At 35.6% G+C, this 22,167-nt stretch overlaps 1 protein-coding gene across 2 annotated transcripts in view; it reads right to left on the reverse strand.

Moving 5' to 3' along the window:
* Positions 1–22,167, reverse strand: part of Ascc3 (activating signal cointegrator 1 complex subunit 3) — a 317,613-nt gene that overhangs the window by 85,196 nt on the left and 210,250 nt on the right. For both annotated transcript variants that reach the window (XM_048449042.3, XM_048449043.3), the window contains exons 31-36: positions 19,800–19,937; positions 19,595–19,715; positions 18,448–18,580; positions 14,299–14,424; positions 3,732–3,843; positions 3,431–3,565 (exon numbers count right to left, since the gene is read on the reverse strand). In XM_048449042.3, coding sequence (XP_048304999.3) covers positions 3,431–3,565; positions 3,732–3,843; positions 14,299–14,424; positions 18,448–18,580; positions 19,595–19,715; positions 19,800–19,937 — 765 coding nt within the window. The remainder of the gene's footprint in view (positions 1–3,430; positions 3,566–3,731; positions 3,844–14,298; positions 14,425–18,447; positions 18,581–19,594; positions 19,716–19,799; positions 19,938–22,167) is intronic.

Raw genomic sequence — 22,167 nt, forward strand, 5'->3', positions numbered from 1 at the left:
AATTACTTCCTTTGGGTTATGAAGCAGCTCATTATTACTAAAATTGGTTTTCATTACTTATATGATTATACCATAGGAAGTTGTTGAGGCTTGTAAGTAATATACATAAAGTAAAAAGCATATAGTAGATAGTTAAAAGTATTTTTTTCTTTGCGTGTTCCTACTGTAGAATAAGATTAGTGAGGAGAACAGTTTCAACAGAATACAGAATGATGAAATAATCAGCAGAATTATTACTGCAAATATAGTAGGCTGTAACACCCAAAGGAAAACCTCCAGAATATTCTGAAGGACAAAAATCTCCCTAAAGCATCCACAGGGCAAACAGACAGAAAACACAAGCACATACCAGTTAAGTCTGCTTCTAATACAGCCCTGCTTTCCTGACCTACAGAGAAACAATCCTGATCATTCACACACACACACACACACACACACACACTTCCATCTTCTAAAAACAGTTCATTGGTAGTGTACTTATTCTGACTCTTTTGAAAGTTTATGTCTTTGGTCTACAAGTGATGATTCAAATTTGCGCTTCTAAGATCTGATGGAATCACTTCCCAGTTATGAACACGTCACAGGAATAAAAGTGGTTCTGTTCAGACAACACATACAGTGATCCACAGTCCACCTTGCTAAGCTTTAGCCACTCAGTCTGGGCCATTCAGTATTCTCTACAAAGTCCTCCAAACTTGAGGTCAACAGAACTGTACACATTAAATATCCCCAGGAGATTAACAAGGAGGACAGAATATGCATTTTGTTTTGTCTTTAAAATTTTTCTTCTGAAAAAAAAAATTTTTTTCTTCTGATAACAAGCAGAGCTCTGACTGGTTTTAGCAGTACCTAAGTGTCACTCTGCCACAGATCACAGCTTATCAGTCAATTACAGTATTCACTGATAATGCCTATGATTTCATATCTTGATCTCAAGTGGCTCACACTCTATACATACACAATTAGCAAGAAAAATCAACATAAAATATATGGTTAAATGGTGACCATGAAGAGCAAAGAATAACATTTAGAGCAGTGGTTCTCAACCTTCCTAATGGTTCAACTCATTAACTCAATTCCTCATGCTATGGTGACAACAACCATAAAATTATTTCATGTCTACTTCAGAATTGCAATTTAGATACTGTTATGACTCATAATGTAAATAACTGGTATGAAGGATATATCTGCTATGTGAACCCCCAGACGGGTTGTAATATACAGATTGAGAACCACTGATGTAATGAATAAACTATTTTTGATATACCTATATTTTAGTGCAATCTCTGCTAAGTTCCTTACTTATTAATTTTTATTATGTAGAAGAATTTAGTGTCACCTGCAAATTCAGAAACTTCCTGTTGCCTCTATACTTTGGTGAAAGGTGATAACAGAATCACCATTGTAAAAACTACTGAGCTCATCCCAAGCATCCTGAGGATAGAGGAAAGGGACACAGAGAATAGAAATTAGTAGGTAGATAGAAATGGAACAGACCATTTTTTTTTAAAATCAGTCATACCAATCTTCTACTATGAAATACTGTAAAGTGGAAGGTTCAGTTCAAAAAATATTGAATAAAAAGGATATGATATGGCAACCTTATTAAATATTTTCTTTTACTTTTGAAAGAAAAACTCTTTTCTGGTAAATACTACAAAGTCAATAAAGTCACTACATTCCTATTCCAAAAGAAATTCTATTTCCTCAGAAAAGTAGAAAGTAATTTGTAAAAGATTATATAGATGCTATGAATTCCAGTTTATTTTTAAGTCACATACATGACTTAGTGTAAAAGTCTATATAATTATCTTCTCCCACAGGAGAAGAGGTGTAAGCAATTAAGAAATCTTGATAACAACTGAAGGGAAGTGACTGGCTCATGTTTTTAAAGCTTTTGGTGAATCAATGTTTGGATATACTTTTTTTCCTTCCACAGTCATCTTCTAAAACATTTTTTTTTCTGCCAGTTACAACCATACTGTGACATTTCTCAGAAAAGAGGATATTTCAATGAACATAATTTTTATATTATAATTAACACAAAACAAAAAGGTCAAATATGTGTAGCTTAAAACATGAGAAATTCTTTTTCATATAAAAAAGATTTATTTCTTAAAAAAACCTCATCTTTTAAATATTTTTCATGTTTTTACATTAAAATATACTTTCATTATTTCCCCGTTCCCTTTTCTCCCTCCAACAATTCCTATGCACACCCCCTTTGCTATCTCTCAAATTCATGGTCTCTATTTCTTTAACTGCTATTACACACACACACACACACACACACACACACACACACACAAAGAAATAAATATAACCTGTTCAGTCTGCACAGAGTTATGTGTGTGGGTCAGTGCATATGCGCATGCATGCGTGCGTGTCCTGGGTATGAGTGTCCCTAGAGGATAGAAGCGGGTGTTGGATCTTCTGCATTTTGAGTTACATGAAGTTATGAGCTGCTTGACATGTATGCTAGGAATCAAACTTGGGTACTCTGGAAGGGCAGCAAGTGCTCTTAACTGCTAAGCCATCATCTCTCTAGCTCCAGAAATAAGACAATTTTATTACTGACAAATTAAACATAAGAAAATACTGTAGTGGGCGAGGGATATGGACCTACTAGTAGACAAAATGCCTGCTATATAAACACCAAGAACTTCATTTGGATCCCTTCCATCTGCAAAGAGCCAGACATTGTGACACACACCTGTAACCCTAGCACTTGGAAGTAGAGACAGGTAGATCCATGGAGCTTTTACCAGCCAGCTTATAGTTCTTAAATGTGCAGGCACAGTAAGACCCTCATCCCTTGTGCAGAGTATGCCTTAAACTTCAACATTAAACTTAGGTTTTAGGGTTTTTTGGGGGAAAGAGGAGAAGGAAGAATATAGTAGATTTACCATACAATACATCTTGTTCCCTTTCTTGGAAGGGGATAGATGGGAAGATGGAAGTGGCATTTAAGAGCTATCATGGTGTTGATTTGAAGTAAAATTTAATCATATGGATCCTTAAGAAAAGGCTCTTTAAGTAACATCATAGTACTCAACAGGAGCCACCCAAATAAACGAACAGCAAGTTTTCAATCTCAGAGGGGACACTGAGTCATCAGGTTTGCTTTGGGGAGTGCAAAGTAGACCACTAATCTGGGCTCACATACCAACTGCACCTATCCTACTCAGGAGGATCCTGCTCTGGACAGGTCATATCGTCACATTTGTTGCAAGATTATTCTACATACGAAAATGGAAAGAAACCCTGTTTGAAAGAAAGAAGACACTCCTGAACACTCTCAGGTAACTTTTCAGACTTGGAAACAATAAGTTCTAAATTATAAGAGAAGTTGTGAAATATATGAACCACAGTAGTGTAAAAAACCACATTCAGCATTGAAATATATAAGTCAAAGTAGCATAAGACTCACACTCAGAATTGAAAGCAGTTCCTCAATGGTGCACTCAGGTTTCAAACGGTCCTTGAACATTTTGACTGTTTTGTGCTTCAGATAGTAATAGGAGGCAATTCGGCCACATTCTAGTGGCTCAATGCTGCGGTTGTCCTATTTCAAATAAACGTAGAACAAGTTAAGTGAAATGCACAGTGGAGGTCCACATTCCCAAGAGAGTAATAGTTCACACTGTGGTTACTACTATTACAGATTTGTTGCAAATTTCAATAGCACAAACCCCAGTCACCCTCTGTCAAAACCTGGATCAGAGTCCCACCTCTCCAACTTCAATGCAGTGGGAAAGCTCCAACTCAACCAGAGACTTCTCAATCAGATGGGACAGGAACTTGTTCATGGAGTCCTGGCTGACATCATCCAAGTTGTAGTAGCTAGGAAAAAAGTGAGGTCAGTTTCAAGATGTGTCTACTAGAATTGTCACATCAACTTTATGATCTTTTCAGACTTTTAAAAGCATGAAATTACAATAAATAAAAAATGGAATGAAAAAGTAAAACAAATACAGTCAACATTCCCATTTTATAGGTCAACAGCCCAATACTAAACTTTGCTAACACCAATGAAAAAGAAAATATATTTAAAATATGTAAAGTAGGCATATAAACGATATATCACATGAAAAACACTTTCTTATGTTACATTTGACATTAATTCATTTTACCCATCTATTCTAAGGTAACCTTATACACTGAATTTAGAAAGTGTGAAATGCAATGTTTGGCTGAAATCACATATCATAATACACATATACATGTATACACACACACACACACACACAACTTTTATTATAAAATTTACCCTTAACAATTTTACAAAGAAACCAGAACTACTGATCTTAATAGTAGATGAGTGCCTCTAGTAAAATTTGAATTTTTTTCTCCAGATGCTTATGGAAAAAATGGTGTTCTACCATCTGGAAAGGAAATCATCAAGCTAAAATAAAGCATTGTAATTTGTAATACACAGAAAACACAAATGCCCAGCTCTGAATATTTTCCAAATAAAACCTCTAAGAGCATGTAATTTATCTAACCATTCATTCTCCACTGCAACAAAGAAAGGCAAATGCAGAACAAGGAGTCTGTATCTGGGAAGGAACATAGAAGGTGAAGGTGACATGAACAACCTCGACAGTTTCCAAATTCCTGCCAGTAAATTCCACGGTACTCAGCATGGAGAATATATATAATATCCTACCTCTCTTCTTGTTCCAAGAAAGTACCAGAGTACAACTGAAAGTAATGTTAGAGGCTTACAAACTCTTTTCACTAAAATCCCACCATGGTAGCGTCAACGTTTCAACAGGATTGGAAAAAACTCACCAACCTCAAATGAAAGAGGCCCATATAAAATCCCCATCACAGAGGGCTAGAAAAACACTGCAACAGTGTTCACAGGGACATTTCAAACTTCACTGAAAGTTAAAACTTATTTAAAAATATTTAAATGAGGAATTAAAATCATGTCAGGATAAAATTAAAATAGAAAGAAGATAGTGCAAATGATGTGGAGTACTACAATGTGTCTCCACTGAAATTCATAAGACCCTAGAATTTGAAACGTCTACATTCATCCAAGTCTTAACTGAGGAACAACCAGTAAAGGATTAGATTTTATTTAGCAAAATAACCTTTCATGAATCAAGTACAGTTACTTTTTGTTCATGGAAAGACTACTGTTGTCCAAACAAATAGCCTCTTTTTGATGTTGCATTTTTAATGAAGGTATAGAATAAGTGCTGAACCTCTGTATTATTAATACAGATACACATTAATACAGATACATTAATACAAAACACACATATTCACATTCCAGGCCTATGTGGAATGAAAAAGAAGCATTAGAAAAAGCAAGGAACTATTTCCTTTCCCCTGGGAAATGACTAATAAGTTAATTAGATCATTCTTTCTGCTTTAAACTGCAAACAACAATTTTGGACCCTGGTTTAATACCCAGCACCCAAAGGGTGGTGCATACTGTCTTTAACTCCAGTTCTAGAAGATCCTGTGCACCCTTTTGGCCTCCACCTGTACCATGCAAACATAAGGTTCACATGCAGGCAAAACACAACACACATAAAGGAAAAACTAATAACAATCCTGGATATTTGAAGTATTACAAGTACACAAATTTCTAACTTATTAAAATCTGTTTCCTCTCTAATTTAAATCCCCAAAATAAGATATCTCAAACTTTCTGCTATGTAAGGGTTCTCTGTATTTGACATTCTTTGGACTTGCTAAGCCTTTACATTTCTATTATGATCAACAACTGTCTGCAATAATTCAGTTTAATAAAGCTATTCCTAAATTAAAAATAATGCATGCAAGAAAATGCATGTGTAGTAATTTTTTAAACTAAGAAAACATTCTCAATGCAATTAAATTTGGACTCTCACCTTCCCTGGACCTGGAGGGAGGGGGGAGGAACTTGAACTTCCCACAGGGCAGGAAACCCTGACTGCTCTAGGGGATGGAGAGGGAGGAGGAGAGGGAGTGGGGGGAGTGGGAGGGTGTTGGGAGGAGGGGCTGAAATGGAAACTTTTATAATTTAATAAAAAAAAAAGTTTCAAACAAAAAAAAAGAAAACAATACTATCACGAAACAAAAATTAACATTCAACTTTTATCTATAAATTTATTAGGTTATTAATAAAAAAGCCCATGGATACTGCTTCTGCTAATAATCATTATCTTAAATATTTAAATGAAATGCCAACTTGCCATTTTATAATAAGTGTTAGATGTAAAAAATTTAAGGTCATCAACTATAAATCTCCTTAACATAGATGTTTTCCACATAGATTTTGCTTCATCCACTATATTTTATTTTACTTTACTCACTATAATTCTGTTTTGGTTGTGAATTTTGCCTCTAAATGCTTTTGAAGATTAATTTCCTCCAAATAACACAGTCGGGGGAAACTGTTTGTAATCATTTAAAATCAATAGGTAAGAGAAAACACTTGGATCAAACTAATGCTCTCTGAGAATGCAATTATCTCACAAAGAATTATTCACAATCCAACCCACTGAACAATCAACTTATTCTAAAATGAAATATTTAAAGCTGTTACTGATACACATTTCTAAATTTTTTCTGAATGTTATTAAGTTTTCATTGTCGCAACTGGAAGAACACAATTTCAGTGTGAGGAACTGAACTTCACTGCCTTTTCTGAAGCACATTTTGTGGTTTAATATTCAGTCTGAAGGCAAGATCACTTAAAACATTAAAAAAAATTCCATAGAGAACATGTTCTATCTAATTAGATTCATAATTATGATATATTATAAAATAATATAAATGTAACAATTATGTTTTAGGAATCATAACATTTTGAGAGGTCTGATTGGGTACACAACATGTTCCTTTTTTTCTTTTTAATCAGTGAGCTGTTACCTCCCAGTTTCTAAACTAAGTAAAAGGACATATCATTATTTTCAATAATCACTTTACTCCCTTGAAAAAGCATGTGGCAGCTAACTAAAAAGGTCTGTTTTCATGTTGTACAAGATTTATAATTTACTGGTTATTTAAACAGCGATTCTTACACAACTGTTTAATTACAGCTAACGGGCAGAGTGCAGTTTCATGCTCACTGTGTCGAATCATCAAGTCATTATCTTCCTTCACTACAAACAGAAAGCCCTCCTTTTGTCAGCATGCTATTTCATTTCTTTCCCAGAGAAACGCAGTTTCACAATAATTGACTTGTCAGAAACTCTAATTTATGCGACTGCGCCCTGTAAGGTTTCTCTGTATTGGACTTAACCTGCACACAAGCAGGGCTGAATATTTACAATGCGTTAACAGGTGCTGAGTTGTTTAATGGTTCTAATAGCCAGAAGTGTGCTGAGAAAGCCAGCGGGATCGCAATTACAGGCTGTTTGAACACAACAATTACTAGTCCCTCGAGAAGTGTGAAAGTCAAAGGCAGTTTGATACTGACAGCATCTAGCACATGGGCTAGACAAGCTAACCTCTATTAGCAGTCCATTGGGAAAAAGTCATAACAAGCCTCTCCCTGAAATAAAAATTTAAAGTCTATAAAATTTAAGCAATCAAAACCCCACACAACTTTAGTCTTTAAAGTCCCTATTAAGGTAGAAGTAAGAATTACACACAGGAACCCACAGAATATCTTCTTCCAACTTGAAACCAGATGGAATCTCACCATCTAGGAATGAAAGAGGTTTTATAGTAAAGTGAAACTGAGACAAAGTTACAGCAAACAGTTTGCATTTAATGTTAACAGTGGCAACTATTTCCTTTTTGCTTTATGTAAACCTGGCCAGATAGCTTGCTGAGAAAATTGTCATCAGTACTGAAATGGCACTGCCGTAACTGTCAGTGCTGGGAAGTCATTTGTTACAGCACCATGTTTTTTATGTTCAGATTATGCAGCAGTAATAATGACACAAATAATGGAAGAGCGCTCAGGGACAGCTGACAAGACCTCACTTTTGCCTAGATATATTTAAAAGCAGAGTGAAACTGACAATGCAAATTGAATTTGGGATAGCTTCTATTTTATGAAAACAATATATGTGTTTATACACATTTGAACAAGACAGGATATGCATGTGTACATATATATCTATTAGTACACAAGACTTGTCTACACTCACGTGTATTATATATGCATATATACTTACACAGCTAGCAAGTCAGGAAGACTGGCTAGTGTGGTGTAGTGTTAACTTTATAGTGTTGGTATGATTAGCTGAGGGGGCTAGAACAATCAGGTCATTCTTATTTATTTATAATGAATTGTCATTTGAAAACGGTATTTCTTTTCTATGGGTAAATAAATCTGGACACACACACATGTGTGTGTGTACGTACAGAAACAAGCTTGCATATGAACATTCCTTCCACTCAAGATAATTCAAATCTCAATTTATGCCACTGGACGAAAGGAAACACTAAGAAAAAATACTAATGTTACACACAATACAGCTGTTAATATGAGAAAACTATAGATTTTTAAAAGAAATTTGCCCGTTTCCTCAATTCCTATGTGTTTGTGCCAAGCACTGAAGACAGATGATTTTAAAAGTGACAATAATAAAGAAAATACAGTCAAAGCCAATATGAAGATGAGAAGTAAAGGGATAGCTTGGACACTGTTTGTGGGAATATAAATTACAATAATTACAGCAAATAGTGTGGAAATTCCCCATAAAACTGAAAACAAAAAATAATCCAGCTATGTCTCTCCTAGGGTCCTCTTTGTTGTCTAGGTACTCTGGGGTTCTGAACTGTAGGCTGGTTTTTCTTTGTTTTATGTCAAAGGCCACTTACAAGTGAGTACATATGAAGGGGAGAGGGAAGGGAGGGAGGGGAGTGAAGAAAATGTACAGTGCAATAAAAACAACTAAACAAAGAGAAAGCACTCTTCTCCTAATTCTTATTTTGCCTTCTGTTTTGGTTTGCATGTTGTTAATTCTGTATCTATTTTAGTCTTGCACTTACTCTCTTTCATACTGTTTTGAGACAGTCTTACTATGTAAGCCAACATGGTCCCAAGCTTATGGCACCACTCCTGGCTCAGCCTCCTGAGTGATGGGATGACAGGGTACACTACCACTTCTGTCTATTATTCTCTTGTACATCTTTCCAACCTTAATAGTAAATTTTATATATTTAAAAACTGCTATTTTAATTTTGTATGTGCCTTACAATAAATCTTTACTTTGATTTACAAAATGGATCTGAACTGTGTATGGTGGTGCACACATTAGCCTCAGCACTGAGGAGCCAGAGGCAAGGGGAATCTCTGTGAGTTTGAGATCAGCTTGATTTGCATAGTGAGTTCCAGGACAGCATCATAGCTAAATAGTGAGACCCTGTCTTAACTCACCCCCTCAATAAAAATAAATGGATACGAAAATTTCTATCTTAAACAGGGAAATATAAATCACTGACAACATTTATTATTATAATTGACCTGACTATGACACAAAGAGATGCTGCCCATGTCCTGGGTACACAGCAATGGTACCTATTTTACTCACAATGAAAGCCAACGTCTTAGCCCAGACAGTGTCACATAGTTTATTTACCATAGCATAGCAAAAAACTTTTGCTTACTAATACATCTTCAGAGAGTTTATTGTAGCTAGAACTTGGGCTGTCATGTTTGTCTAGCAAACACTTTACCCAGAGAGCTATTTTCAGAAAAACAAATCATTTCTGTAATCTGGGCTGATAAATTGATGTAGAAAATTTGGAATAGATTTGCACTGCAGAATGACAATTTTATTCTAACCAGAGATGCCTTGAACGTTTACTTTAGTAGCTACTAAAGAAATAAGCACAGGTATTATAGAGTCAAGAGTAGATACTTTGTATCCTAAAAATTAGTTGAAGTAGCATTTATCAATGTGACTGGAATATTGGCCATCAGACAAAACTCGTGAGGCAATGTGAATTCTGCAACACATGTTGATTTACATGGATGATGCCTACAACTGAAGAGACATACAAGTCACCAGCCAACAAAATGCCTTTGATCAAAGACCTAGTAAAATTTCTTTTTAAAATTCCATCACTGTGTAGCACTTCTAGTGTTAAGTCTAATTACCACTGTTTATTATGATTGTATGTAGATTTCCTTGCTATAAAAATGAAAGCGAATTTATATCCATCCAAACCAAAATATCTGGGAAATTTCTTACTATCTTTAAAGAAAACCAAACTATATCTAATTTACATGTTCTACGTAATTAATCTTATTTTTGATAAATACTGTTTGACAGAGTACAAATGGGACTAAATTAGGGGTAGACCAGAAGCAGGTGGAGAGTGACTGTAACTAGGGAAAGAAAGATGATTTATTTTGAAGTAAAAACAAAAAATGAACTTTAAACTCTACTACAGAGCTATAGTACTGAAAACAGCCTGGTACTGGCATAAGAACAGACAAGAGGCCCAATGGAACTGAATAGAAGACCTGGATATTACTCTACAATCCTTCAAACACCTGATTTTTGACAAAGAAGCAAAAAATATCAAATGGAAATCAGAAAGCATATTTAACAAATAGTGCTGGCATAACTGGATATCAACATGTAGAAGAATAAAAATAGACCCATATCTATCACCATGAACAAAACTCAAGTCCAAATGGATCAAAGACCTCAACATAAAGCCAGCCACACTGAACCTTACAGAAGAGAAAGTGGGAAGTACACTTGAACACATTGGCACAGGAGACCACTTCCTAAATACAACTCCAGCAGCACAGATACTGAGAGAAACAATTAATACATGGGACCTCCTGAAACTGAAAAGCTTCTGTAAAGCAAAGGACACAGTCAACAAAACAAAACAACAGCCTACAGAATGGGAAAAGATCTTCACTAACCCCACATCAGGCAGAGGTCTGATCTCCAAAATAAACAAAGAACTCAAGAAATTGGTCACCAAAAGAATACATAATCCAAGAAAAAATGGAGTACAGACCTAAACAGAGAATTCTCAAAAGAGGAATCTAAAATGGCTGAAAGACACTTATGGAAATGTTCAACATCGTTAGTCATCAGAGAAATGCAAATCAAAACAACTCTGAGATTCCATATTAAACCTGTAAGAATGGCCAAGATCAAAAACACTGATGACAACTTATGCTGGAGAGATTGTGGGGAAAAGGGAACACTTCTACATTGCTGGTGGGAATGTAAGCTGGTACAGCCTCTTTGGATATCAGTGTAGTGATTTCTCAGAAAATTAGGAAACAATCTTCCTCAAGACCCAGTAATACCACTTTTGGGTATATATTCAAAGGATGCTCAATTGTGCCACAAGGACATGTGTTCAACTATGTTCATAGCAGCATTATTTGTCATAGCCAGAACCTGGAAACAACCTAAATGCCCCTCGACCGAAGAATGGGTAAGGAAAATGTGGTACATTTACACAGCAGGAAAAAATAACATCTTGATTTTTGCAGGCAAATGGATGGAGCTAGAAAACATTATTTTGAGTGAGGTAATACAGACACAGAAAGACAATTATCACATGTACTCACTCATAGGTGATTTTTAAACATAAAGCAAAGAAAACCAGCCTAAAAACCACAATCCCAGAGAACTTAGACAACAATGAGGACACTAAGAGAGACTTATATAGATCTAACCTACATGGGAAGTAGAAAAGGACAAGATCTCCTGAATAAATTTGGAGATGGGGACCTTGGGGGAGGTTTGAAGGGGGGAGCAGAGAAAAATGTAGAGCTCCATAAAAATCAATAAAAAAGAAAGATGATTTATTTTGAAGTAAAAACAAAAAATGATGAGTCAACAAAAAAACAAGATTAGAGAATTTTGATAGGTTCATGAACAATTCAGCTTTAGGCATAGTAAGAATAAAATGCTGTTGAAAAAAATGCAACTGTAATTTGATGGAACATAGACAGAGTACTATGTTTTGAAAGCCCTCATACACAGGTGATATGTAAACACAGAAAGGACTGCTAAAGAAGAAATTCATAAAACCATGTGATGAGAATAGTGTTGCTTCAGTGGTATTGTAAAAAAGGCATAATGAGGATACTTCTGTCTAATGCAAATCAAAAAATGGTTTAAAAATAACCAGTCAGCATTCATCAGGAGTCAGCATTTTCAGATACAGAAAGACAAAAATGAACCAGGGTGGACAAGCCAGCTAACTGTACGGTTGATGTGGGAAAATTATCTGTATTCTGTCAATCATGTATTTTAATAAAACGCTGATTGGCCAGGCAGGAAGCATAGGCGGGTCAACCAGACAGGAAGTATAGGCGGGGTGATGAGAACAGGAGAAGGCTAGGAAGGAGGAAGCTCCCTCTGCCACTCCTGTGCAGACCACTGAAGAGGCAGGATGCAAACTGCCCAGCTGAGAAAGGTACTAAGATGTGTGGCTAACATAGATAAGGATAATGGGGTAACATAAGTTATAAGAACTAATAAGTAGCTAGAGCTAAGGGCCAAGCAGTTTATAATCTTATGGAGTCCTGTGTGTAATTTTCTTTGTTGCTTGCCTGCTGTGGGGTACTGGGAGGGACAGATACCCCAAGCAAGCTGGCCCTCGTATTACATACAGTAGAATACTAGGTTGGATTATAATAGAAAGGGGGATAGCCAGACAATAGGTGAAATCTAAATAAAGGCTGCATGTTAGCTACTAGATTTATATAAATGCCACTTTTCTGATTTTGGAAATTTTACAGTGGTTATATAAGATATCAACACAGGAAAGAAAAGTTGGAGTAGATGGCATTTCTTAGTCATGTTTTTGAAAGACTTTCTTAAATTCTTTTGAATGAACGTTTAGAGCTTTTAGTTTGATTTTTTAGAACACACATAAAGGGAAGCAATCTGCAACCTGCTACTGAACTTGCTTGTCCCAAATGCCTTAACAGTTAAGAGACGTGAAGCAAAGATACAGCAATTTAAAACAGTTATCTTTAAAAGGAAAATGCTAGTTAAAACATTTTTTTTTTGCTACCAACAGTAAGATTTTTTGATGCCATCTTCCATTTTCCATGTTTCCTCTGTTAAAGACTTCATAATGGCTTATAATTTTAACAGGAACATCTCATATTTGACCCTTGCTCCACTCCATTTCCTCTGTATCTATTATAGTTCTAAAAAGTCCTCCCCTCTCCTCCCCGCCATCCCCCTTCATCCTTCCCTTTTGGTTTTTCAAGACAAGGTTTCTCTGTCTAGCCCTGCCTGTCCTGGAACTCACTCTCTAGACTAGGCTAGCCTCAAACTCACAGAGATCTGCCTGCCTCTGACTCTGAGTACCAGGACTAAGGGTGGGCATCACCACTACCTGGTAGTAAATGCCTCTCTAGTTGGCCTTTCTGCTGTAACTATCTTCTACTAAAGTGCTTAGGAACTGAAACACAGCAAAACCTATTCTGATGATGTTAATTGATGTAGAAGTACTCACACTGGCTCGTTCCCATACCCTCAGAAAGTATCAGATGGGCACTCCTCAGCATGCTGTGTAGACACAGACCCTTTCCCTCCAATGTATTCATCTACTTTCTGCTCAGGACAAGCTTCACCCCCAAACTCTTTACTCTCTGAGCACTGCAAACTTTCCTAACCTGTAAATACTAATGAGTCTTCCAATCCCCAGGACCTTTTGCTTTTATTTTCCTGCCTGAATGCTTTACACCTTTTCTAATTCTGAATATCTGAAGTATCACATTATCTGACAAGCTATTACCTTCACAGGTTTAAATACAGTTCTCTTAGAGTATTTATCAAATTCTAGTGCTTACTCATGCCTTTCCTTTAAGAAATGGGAGTCACTGGAGACAAGGGATGGTATACACAAACATTCATTTCAGAGTTTGACATAACATCTGATAAGTGCTTGCTAAATCAAGATCTAATAAACTAGAAAGAGAAAAATAGGATCAAATACAGCGCAAACTTATCTTGTCTTGCATAATTCTTATTAACACTAAGAAATACCCCAAAATTTCTCTCATCCAACTTCACCACTCTTAACCTTTCTTTGAACTCCAACTGTATGACCGTTAGTTACTACCACACAGTAATGAAGATGCCTTAATGACTTTCAGTGCTTTGTCTTCCATCTACATAGGAAAATTATCCTATAGCAATTCAAATAGCAAATGTATACAATCAACCATACTCTTATGTACTATGACTATATGTGACATTAAATGATTTTCTCGTAAACTTGCATCCATAGAATGTGTTAAGAGCCGACAAACACTCAGACATGGAGTTTTATTTTTAAATGCCTGTGCTTTCTGTACACACAATGTGCAATTGCCCATTCACAGCGCCTCACACTTACCTAGGGTTCATGATAAGACGTCGGAAAAAGTAAGTCCATGTGATATAATCCATTGCATCTTGCTTAGATGTTATTGTACCTCCAGCAATCTCTGCATTTAAGTGGTCAGAAAGCACTCCTAATAAGCTATATATTAAGTAAGAGACAAAAAAATACAATGAACAATAAACAGTAAAGATTCAGATTTTTATGTTCTAAGCAATCAAAAAGCGGCTTTATGTAATTTATGTATAACAACTTTGTATAATTTATAAATAGCTTATTTCAGATTATTTGGTGATAACTGTTAAATGTTGTTACAAATTCTATAGATTCATAACTTAGCACCATGAACTTAAGAACACATATTAACTAGCATATATATGCTTATGCTTTCTTTCTTGTTAAATGGTATGTTGTATTTTTTAAATGAATATGAACAGAGTGCAGAGTACTATAGTAATATAGACTTTCCCCAGAATACCTTAAGTAGTAACAACTTGCTGAAAGCAATTACTACTACCTGCCATCTGGTAAATATTTAACAAATAGTAACCTTGCTATCATTTTTTTCAGAAAATAATGGTTATATGGAAAAATAAAACATAGGCTGGCAGGAAGGAAGCTAGAAACTTATAGAGAAAGAAGATGTGACTCAAGAGAGGAGGCTTGTCGAGTGAAATGAAGAACATATGATGTGCTGGAGTAAAGACTAAAAGGGAACTTGTGAGACAGGGATGATAGGCAGAGGCAAAGACATTTCCTCTATTCACCCAGTGAATACTAAGTGCTAGAAAGAATATGAGAGTTTCGTGGAATATACAAAGGTGATCAAATGTGTTGAAAGATTGGGAAAGAACATGTTAATTTTAGTTTCTTATGTAAAATATAAAAAAGCAAGCAATGTCAAAAAAGGGTTAAATAATTACAAATAGAAACATATGCAAGTATTCAAATTAACTTTTGTAAGGGACATGAATAGATTAAAAAAACTGAATGTAAAAAGTATTCTCTATGTTAAGCTCAATTTATTGTGGCAGAGTGAAAGTGGTTACAGTCTGCAGGATGAGTACTGGCAATATCCACTGGAGGGCTGACTATAATCTAGCATTTCCCTTTTTTCATCACAGTCTGATAGAGAAACATCTGTATGTGGTGTTAGAAAGGTAAAATGCTTCACGGTCACATTATACACAAGAGGAGGAAACTGTGGGGCTAGAGAGACAACGCAGCAGTTAAGAGTACTTGCAGAAGACCAGAGCTCAGTTACTGGTACCCATACTGCAACTCCAGTTCTAGGGGATCTGATGCCCTCTTCTGGCCTCCTTCAGCACGGTAGATATGTTGGTGCCCATACACACATGCAAGCAAAACATTCATACATATAAAAAAAAATCCTTTAGAAGAGAAAATTGGATTGCTAAATGAGCATTAATAGAGAACTGAATTAGCTATGGAATATTTTAAGACATAAAATATTAGGAATGGTTATAGCACAAGGAAAAAAAGTTACCTTTTTACTATACAATACCCAGAGTAAATTAGTTTTGTCATAAATGGGTATGTTAAATCAAATTCTTTAAAAATACATATGAGACGGTCATATGACATTTATCACTTGTTTTTGTGGTGAATTAGATTTACTTATTTTCAGAAACATCTTTTGTATTTACAGGGTAAAGTGTATTTGTGTAATATATATATGATGTTTCGTTTTGAATTTCTGTATTCATCCAAAAGATACACAGGTCTATTAAGTTCTTAAGACGATTTGTTAATGAATTTTAGCATCTAAGTTATTCTGACTCCATAAAACAAACTAGAAATTTATTCCTAATGTTTCTTTTCATCTCTCTTTCTCTCTCTCGGTTCTTACTATGTAGTCTAGTTACGGATAATCTGGAATATGCTATGCAGACATACTCAGTTCTTACTATGTAGTCTAGTCACGGATAATGTGGAATACTCTATGGAGGCAGATTTTTCTCAAATCTGTTTCCTGAGTGCTGGGATGAAAAGTATGCATCACCACACCCTGCAAATCCTACCTTTTCTATTACTAGGAGAAAGCTCATTAATGGCTAGTATTATTCCTTCTATAGTACAAAGAATTCAACAGTAAAGTATCTGCATCAGAAGATTTCATCATGAAAAAAATTCTGCATTCTGAATTCAACTGTTTGACATATCTAATGACTTATATTCTTTGTATTTTGCCAGTTTGAGTAATTTTTAAAATAAATTTATTCTTTGAACTAAGGTATAAAAATTACTTTTATAAAGTTGTTCATAATATTTTATATTTTTAATATTTATGATGTTTTTCTAATCCTGGTATTTAGATATAAACATATAAATTTTCTTCATCTTTGGAAAACATAATCAAATAAGCAAACAGTAGAGCCTAGTGGTATAATTCAATGATCTAAGCTTCTCGGGGAGGACTGTTTGGCTGGAGGCTTCACCCAAGCTCCTGGCATAAGCTCTCTCCCCTGGGAGTTACCTCAGTCCAAACTCCACCTCGAGAAAGCCCACCAAATGTCCCCTCCACAGGGAGGGTCAAGAAAGCCCACCAAATTGTTAACTCCTCCCCAGAGAAGGTTGGGACCACTCCCACAGATAATTTAAACTGCCCCCACCCAGAGAATGAACATGTGGTCTCCAGATTTTGTGGGGTCTTCCCCTCTCCTTGTTTTCCCAGGGCCACTCAGGAGTACTCCATTAAACATGGGCATCTTTAATTTGGTCTGATTCAGTCTGAGTGGGATTATTTATGTCAGCAGAGAGGTTTGGTGTCTTAAGAAAATACTTAACAAGAGGGATCAAGGCATGGAACCTGCAAGTTCAATGCCTGCCTGGGGTACTGAGTAAGTCCAAGGTCCGATTTGGGTAACTTAATAAAACCCTATCTCAAAATGAAAAGCAAAAAGGGGGGCAGTGATATATGTAGTGGTAGGTCTACCATGCCTCAGGCCCTAGGTTCAATCCCAAAGATCACACACATATAAAAGTCAAAGCAAGCAAACAAATACAGCCCAACATTTGGGACTGCTAAGATCTTTAATAAGTGTTTATTTTTATTTTAATATTTATTATTATTTTCAAGTGTGGGTATGTCTAAGCGGGGGTTGGTGATTGTGAATGTAGTGCACTCGGAGGCCAGAAGAGAATATGGGACTCCATCAGAGCTAGAGTTACACGTAGAGGGAACAGAATTTTTGTATTACATGATCAGCAATATAAACTGTTAATTACATGCCTCCTTATTGTGGACTCTATTGCAAAAAGAAAAGTACCTAAAACAAATACCAAGGAAAATACAAATTCCTCAGAAAAGTAAGATAGTACTGAATGCTTTTCTCACAACAGATATTGGTTCCGAGAATTACTGATCTTATTCCTACAAATACAAATGAGCAAGTTAAAATTGCTATCACTCCCATTTACACACAATGAAAATAAAAGGAACTGCTCAACATCAAGCAATTTAGTGGCAGAGCTCAGAATTCAACCTGGGTCACCTGGGCCAGAGCAATGGTTCAGTGTGCATGGCAGCCATACAAGAAAATTTCCCTTAAAATAATAATACCAGTTGTATGTTGTCTCACATTGTAAAGTTATGAGTATTACTAATTGGTTTTTAGTAAAACATAACCAGGACAAAAAAAATATCCAAGCAAAATTTAAGAAAAAAAGAAAGAAAAAGCAACCATTAAGTTTGTTTTGTGTTGGCCAACTACTCCTAGGCACAGGGTCTACCCCGAAGTGTGGATGATATACAGTGTTACTCCACTGGGAAAAACTGATGTTCCCTATCCTAAGAGGTCAACTGCAAATAGCTTCTTTGTAAGAGCTTTTTATTTTGCTTTGATATTTTTTGTTTTATCTTTTTTAAAATATTTATGATGTTTTTCTAATCTATGGATTTTTTTTGTTCTTTTTCGTTTCTTTTGAGACAGAGGGAAATAGGGAAGAGGAGAGAGAAAGGGAGATTGCATGAACATGAAGTTGGGTGGGTAGGGAGATATAATCTGGGAAGAGCTGGGGGACGGGAAAGAATATGATCAAAATATATTGTATGACAAACTTATTTTCAATTGAAAAGAAACATAACCAGAAAAACACAAATTCATTATGAAATGAAACCCATTTGTTTAAGACCAAACTTACCTTGATTCGACTGGGAAAGGTTCATAAAGAAATTTTTTATAAAAATCTTTTTTTATATCGTGAACAAGAATTACTGCTTTGCCCTGGTCATCGAACTGAGGTCTCCCAGCTCTCCCCATCATCTGCAGAACATCTATGAAAGACAAAATAAGAGGCACCCTGCACTGACATTGAGCACAAAGTAAAGTTACTGATCAGGGCACACTTCTAACAGCAAAGACTAATAGTTAATAGGATATTTTAAAAACATGTGTGCTTCTCTGATCATCACTATTACAGTCTTTAACACACACACACACATGTCTGTGTTTATATATATATATATAATGTAATCACATATATATGATATATTCAAAATTTACATTAAATAAGTAATTGTGATTAAGACTAACCTCTTAAAATGGCAGTTTACACTATTTGTGAAATGAAGTTCTCTTGAGTTACATGATTTAAGATGCTATTTAACTATATTGATATAGGGTCTGTGGAGATGGTTCAGAGGATAAAGCAGTTCTGCACAAGTGTGAGGATAGGAGTTGAAAACTCAGTACTGATATCAAAGCCAGAAGGGTATGGCAGCTTCTCTGTATCCTAGCACATGGGAGACAGAGACGGGTTCCCAAGATAAGCTGGCTAACTAGATTAGACGAATTCTGGCTTTAGCAAGAGCTGCCATTCTTTAGTAAATAACAATAGAGAGTAAATGAGAAAGACAACTGGTATCAACCTTTGGCCTCCATCTGCATGTATACACACAATGCTGCTCTGTCCGCCCACATGTGCACTCACACACATTGTGAGCATGCATATATGCATACATCCATACAAACTAATGTAGTAATTCTATTTAAAAACTACTTAGTTTTTGAACTCTATTAATTATAGTTCTTAATCAAAACTTATTGTCTCTAATAGTAATTAACCAGTACTTTTATGAATTTGAAATCACTAACTATGTTTTGATTACTAATGAATTGGGGAAGAAGTAAAAATGTTCAATATTTACTGAAGCATTTATTCTAAAAACAAAGATTTCTTAACTTGATTATTATATACATGAGATGTGTTCTCAAATTTAATTTATATAAACCTAAATTGCTAAAGATGAAAGACAAGCTTAATATATCTTTGAACTAAGAAAAATTACCTGTAATGGGAAAATCCACATAACGTCTTGTTTTTCCATCATAATATTCAGTTCCTTTAATAATTACTAAGTGAGCTGGAAAGTTTACACCCCATGCTAACGTGCTTGTAGCAATAAGAACCTAAAAGATAAAGATAATATTTTAGAGCTAAATAAAATGAAACTTCTATGACACTTTTAAATATGTGTTCAAGGGAAAAGGTACCTGGACTTTACAGTTCACAAACAATTCTTCTACAGTTTTTCGGTCTCTTTCATGTAGCCCAGCATGATGCATTCCTATCCCAAAAGCTAGAGTCAGCTTCAGGTTGGAGTCTCGTATTGTCCCAATGATGTTCTCCATCTGCCAATGCAAGGACAAGTCTAAGATGCAGGTGCATCAGCTTCAAAATACTCATGCAATCCAATTACGTTTGATTGACATACCTTTTGTTTCTGCATTTTCTTTTGCCTTTAATGACATTATATGGACACAAATACATAACCCATTTACTGCTTTCATTAAAGCTAGGTAAACCAAAAAGAATTCCTTCTTGGTAAAAACATATTTTCCATACTATCCAATTTAGTATTATTAAACAATAGAAAAATATATGATGATAAATAGAAAACATTCTTAATGATTATAGAATATTTAAAAGGATTTAAAGTTTTCTAAAAGGTTCAGTATCGTTATAGTAAAAAAGACACTTATCTTTTCAGATCTGAGTCTAAACTTGAGAAAATGCAAAAACAAAAAGAATCTGATATAATTCTTCCAGAAAGTACCACAACAAAGTTTTTATACTAAACTTAGGGCTCATTAAGTCACATGACTGACTCAGTTTCTTTATTGTAAATTAGAACTAATAATAAGAGTAATCTTATGTATGCATTTAAATCCTTCCATTAAGTCATGTAATAAGTAACTAGCCCTATCTGAAAATTTGCCAACGGATAAAAACAGTTTGAAGATGCTTGGAGGAGGTGTATTCCAAACTTTTCTGCCAGAAAAGCTGATAACTATAATCATATCAGAGCCTGAAAAAATTTTAATCGGTAAAAAGACTATTTTGTTTATTTCTTATTGCTATGATTAGCAGCTAAAAGCCTTTCATATCTCCTAGTTGCTTTTTTGGGGGTCAATTACCATTTTACTTTAATAGATGTGTCATCTCTCTTTTTCTTACTGGTGTAATATAACCAGTATTCACGCTGATGGGTAACAACCTTTCTTTTGCCTATAAACATCCTTATCTAGTTTTTCAAACATCATTTTATTTATTATTTAAAATAACTTGACAGACCAAATGTTTCAAAGTATTCACTTATGTTTTATTACCTAGAATAAACACCTACAAAATATACATCTGCCTACTATTTAACTTCTGTTGTAGTTTTAATTTGTACCTAAACAATTATATATACTTTATTTGCTTTCAAATTATAGTTAAAATTCAAAGTGTTTCTTCTTCTATCAATTTAACTGGAAATGATGGCTATGTGATTCCTTGTTTCAAGGTTAAACTATACAATTTCTTATTTAAAGATTTTAATATATTCAAAAATGTTCACAAATTCTAGCTTTTTATTTTTATACAGCTTATGTCTAAAGCTTCCCTTATTTCAGTTAAATTTCATACATCTACATGTATTTTGGAACACATTTAATAAATATTCTTTGAATGTTCTATTCATCTCCATTGTACTCTGGATAAAGAGGAATATGGTATGTATTCACTCATAAGTGGATTCTAGCCATAATTAAAGGTCGTTGAGCCTATTATTCGTGATCCTAGAGAAGCTAAATAAGAAGGTGAACCTGAAGAAAATCATGTAGTTATCCTCCTGGAGATTGGAAGTAGAAAAGAGTGCCAGGCAACCCTGGGTGCATGGGGAGGTGGGTGGGTTGTTGGAAGGGGAGAGGGTTAGAGAGAAGGGAGTAGGGGAAGAATGGGGAAAGCTCGGGAGATTGGGACGGGGGGAGGGAGGAAGGATGGATATGGGAGCAGGGAAGTATATATCTCAACTAAGGGAGTCATTTTAGGGTTTACAAGAGACTTGATTATAAAGGGGATCCCAGGTCCAAGAAGAGGTCCCCAGATTGTTCTCTGGACAGAGGAGAGGGTGCCTGAACTGGCCTTGGCCCATAACCATACTGATGAATATTTTGCATATCACCATAGAACCTTCATCTGGCGATGGATGGAGGTAGAGACAGAGACCCACATTGGAACACTGGACTTAATTCCCTAGGTCCAAACAAGAAGCAGAAGGAAAGAGAATGTGAGCAAAGAAGGCAAGATCGGAGGGAACCTTCACCCGTTGATGGATGGAGATAGAGACAGAGACCCACATTGGAGCACTGGACTGAGCCCCCAAGGTCTAAATGAGGAGCAGAAGGAGGAAGAACATGGAAAAGGAAATCAGGACCGCGAGGGGTGCAATCACCCACTGATACAAGGGGACTGATCTAATGAGAGTTCACCAAGGCCAGTTGGACTGGGACTGAACGAGCACGTGATTCAACCAGATTCTCTGAATGTGGCTGGCACGGGGTCTCTCTGAAAAGCCATTGACAATGACACTGGGAC

Source organism: Myodes glareolus, chromosome 1 (assembly GCF_982192425.1).
Source record: "Myodes glareolus chromosome 1, mMyoGla1.1, whole genome shotgun sequence".
Lineage (NCBI taxonomy): Eukaryota > Metazoa > Chordata > Mammalia > Rodentia > Cricetidae > Myodes > Myodes glareolus.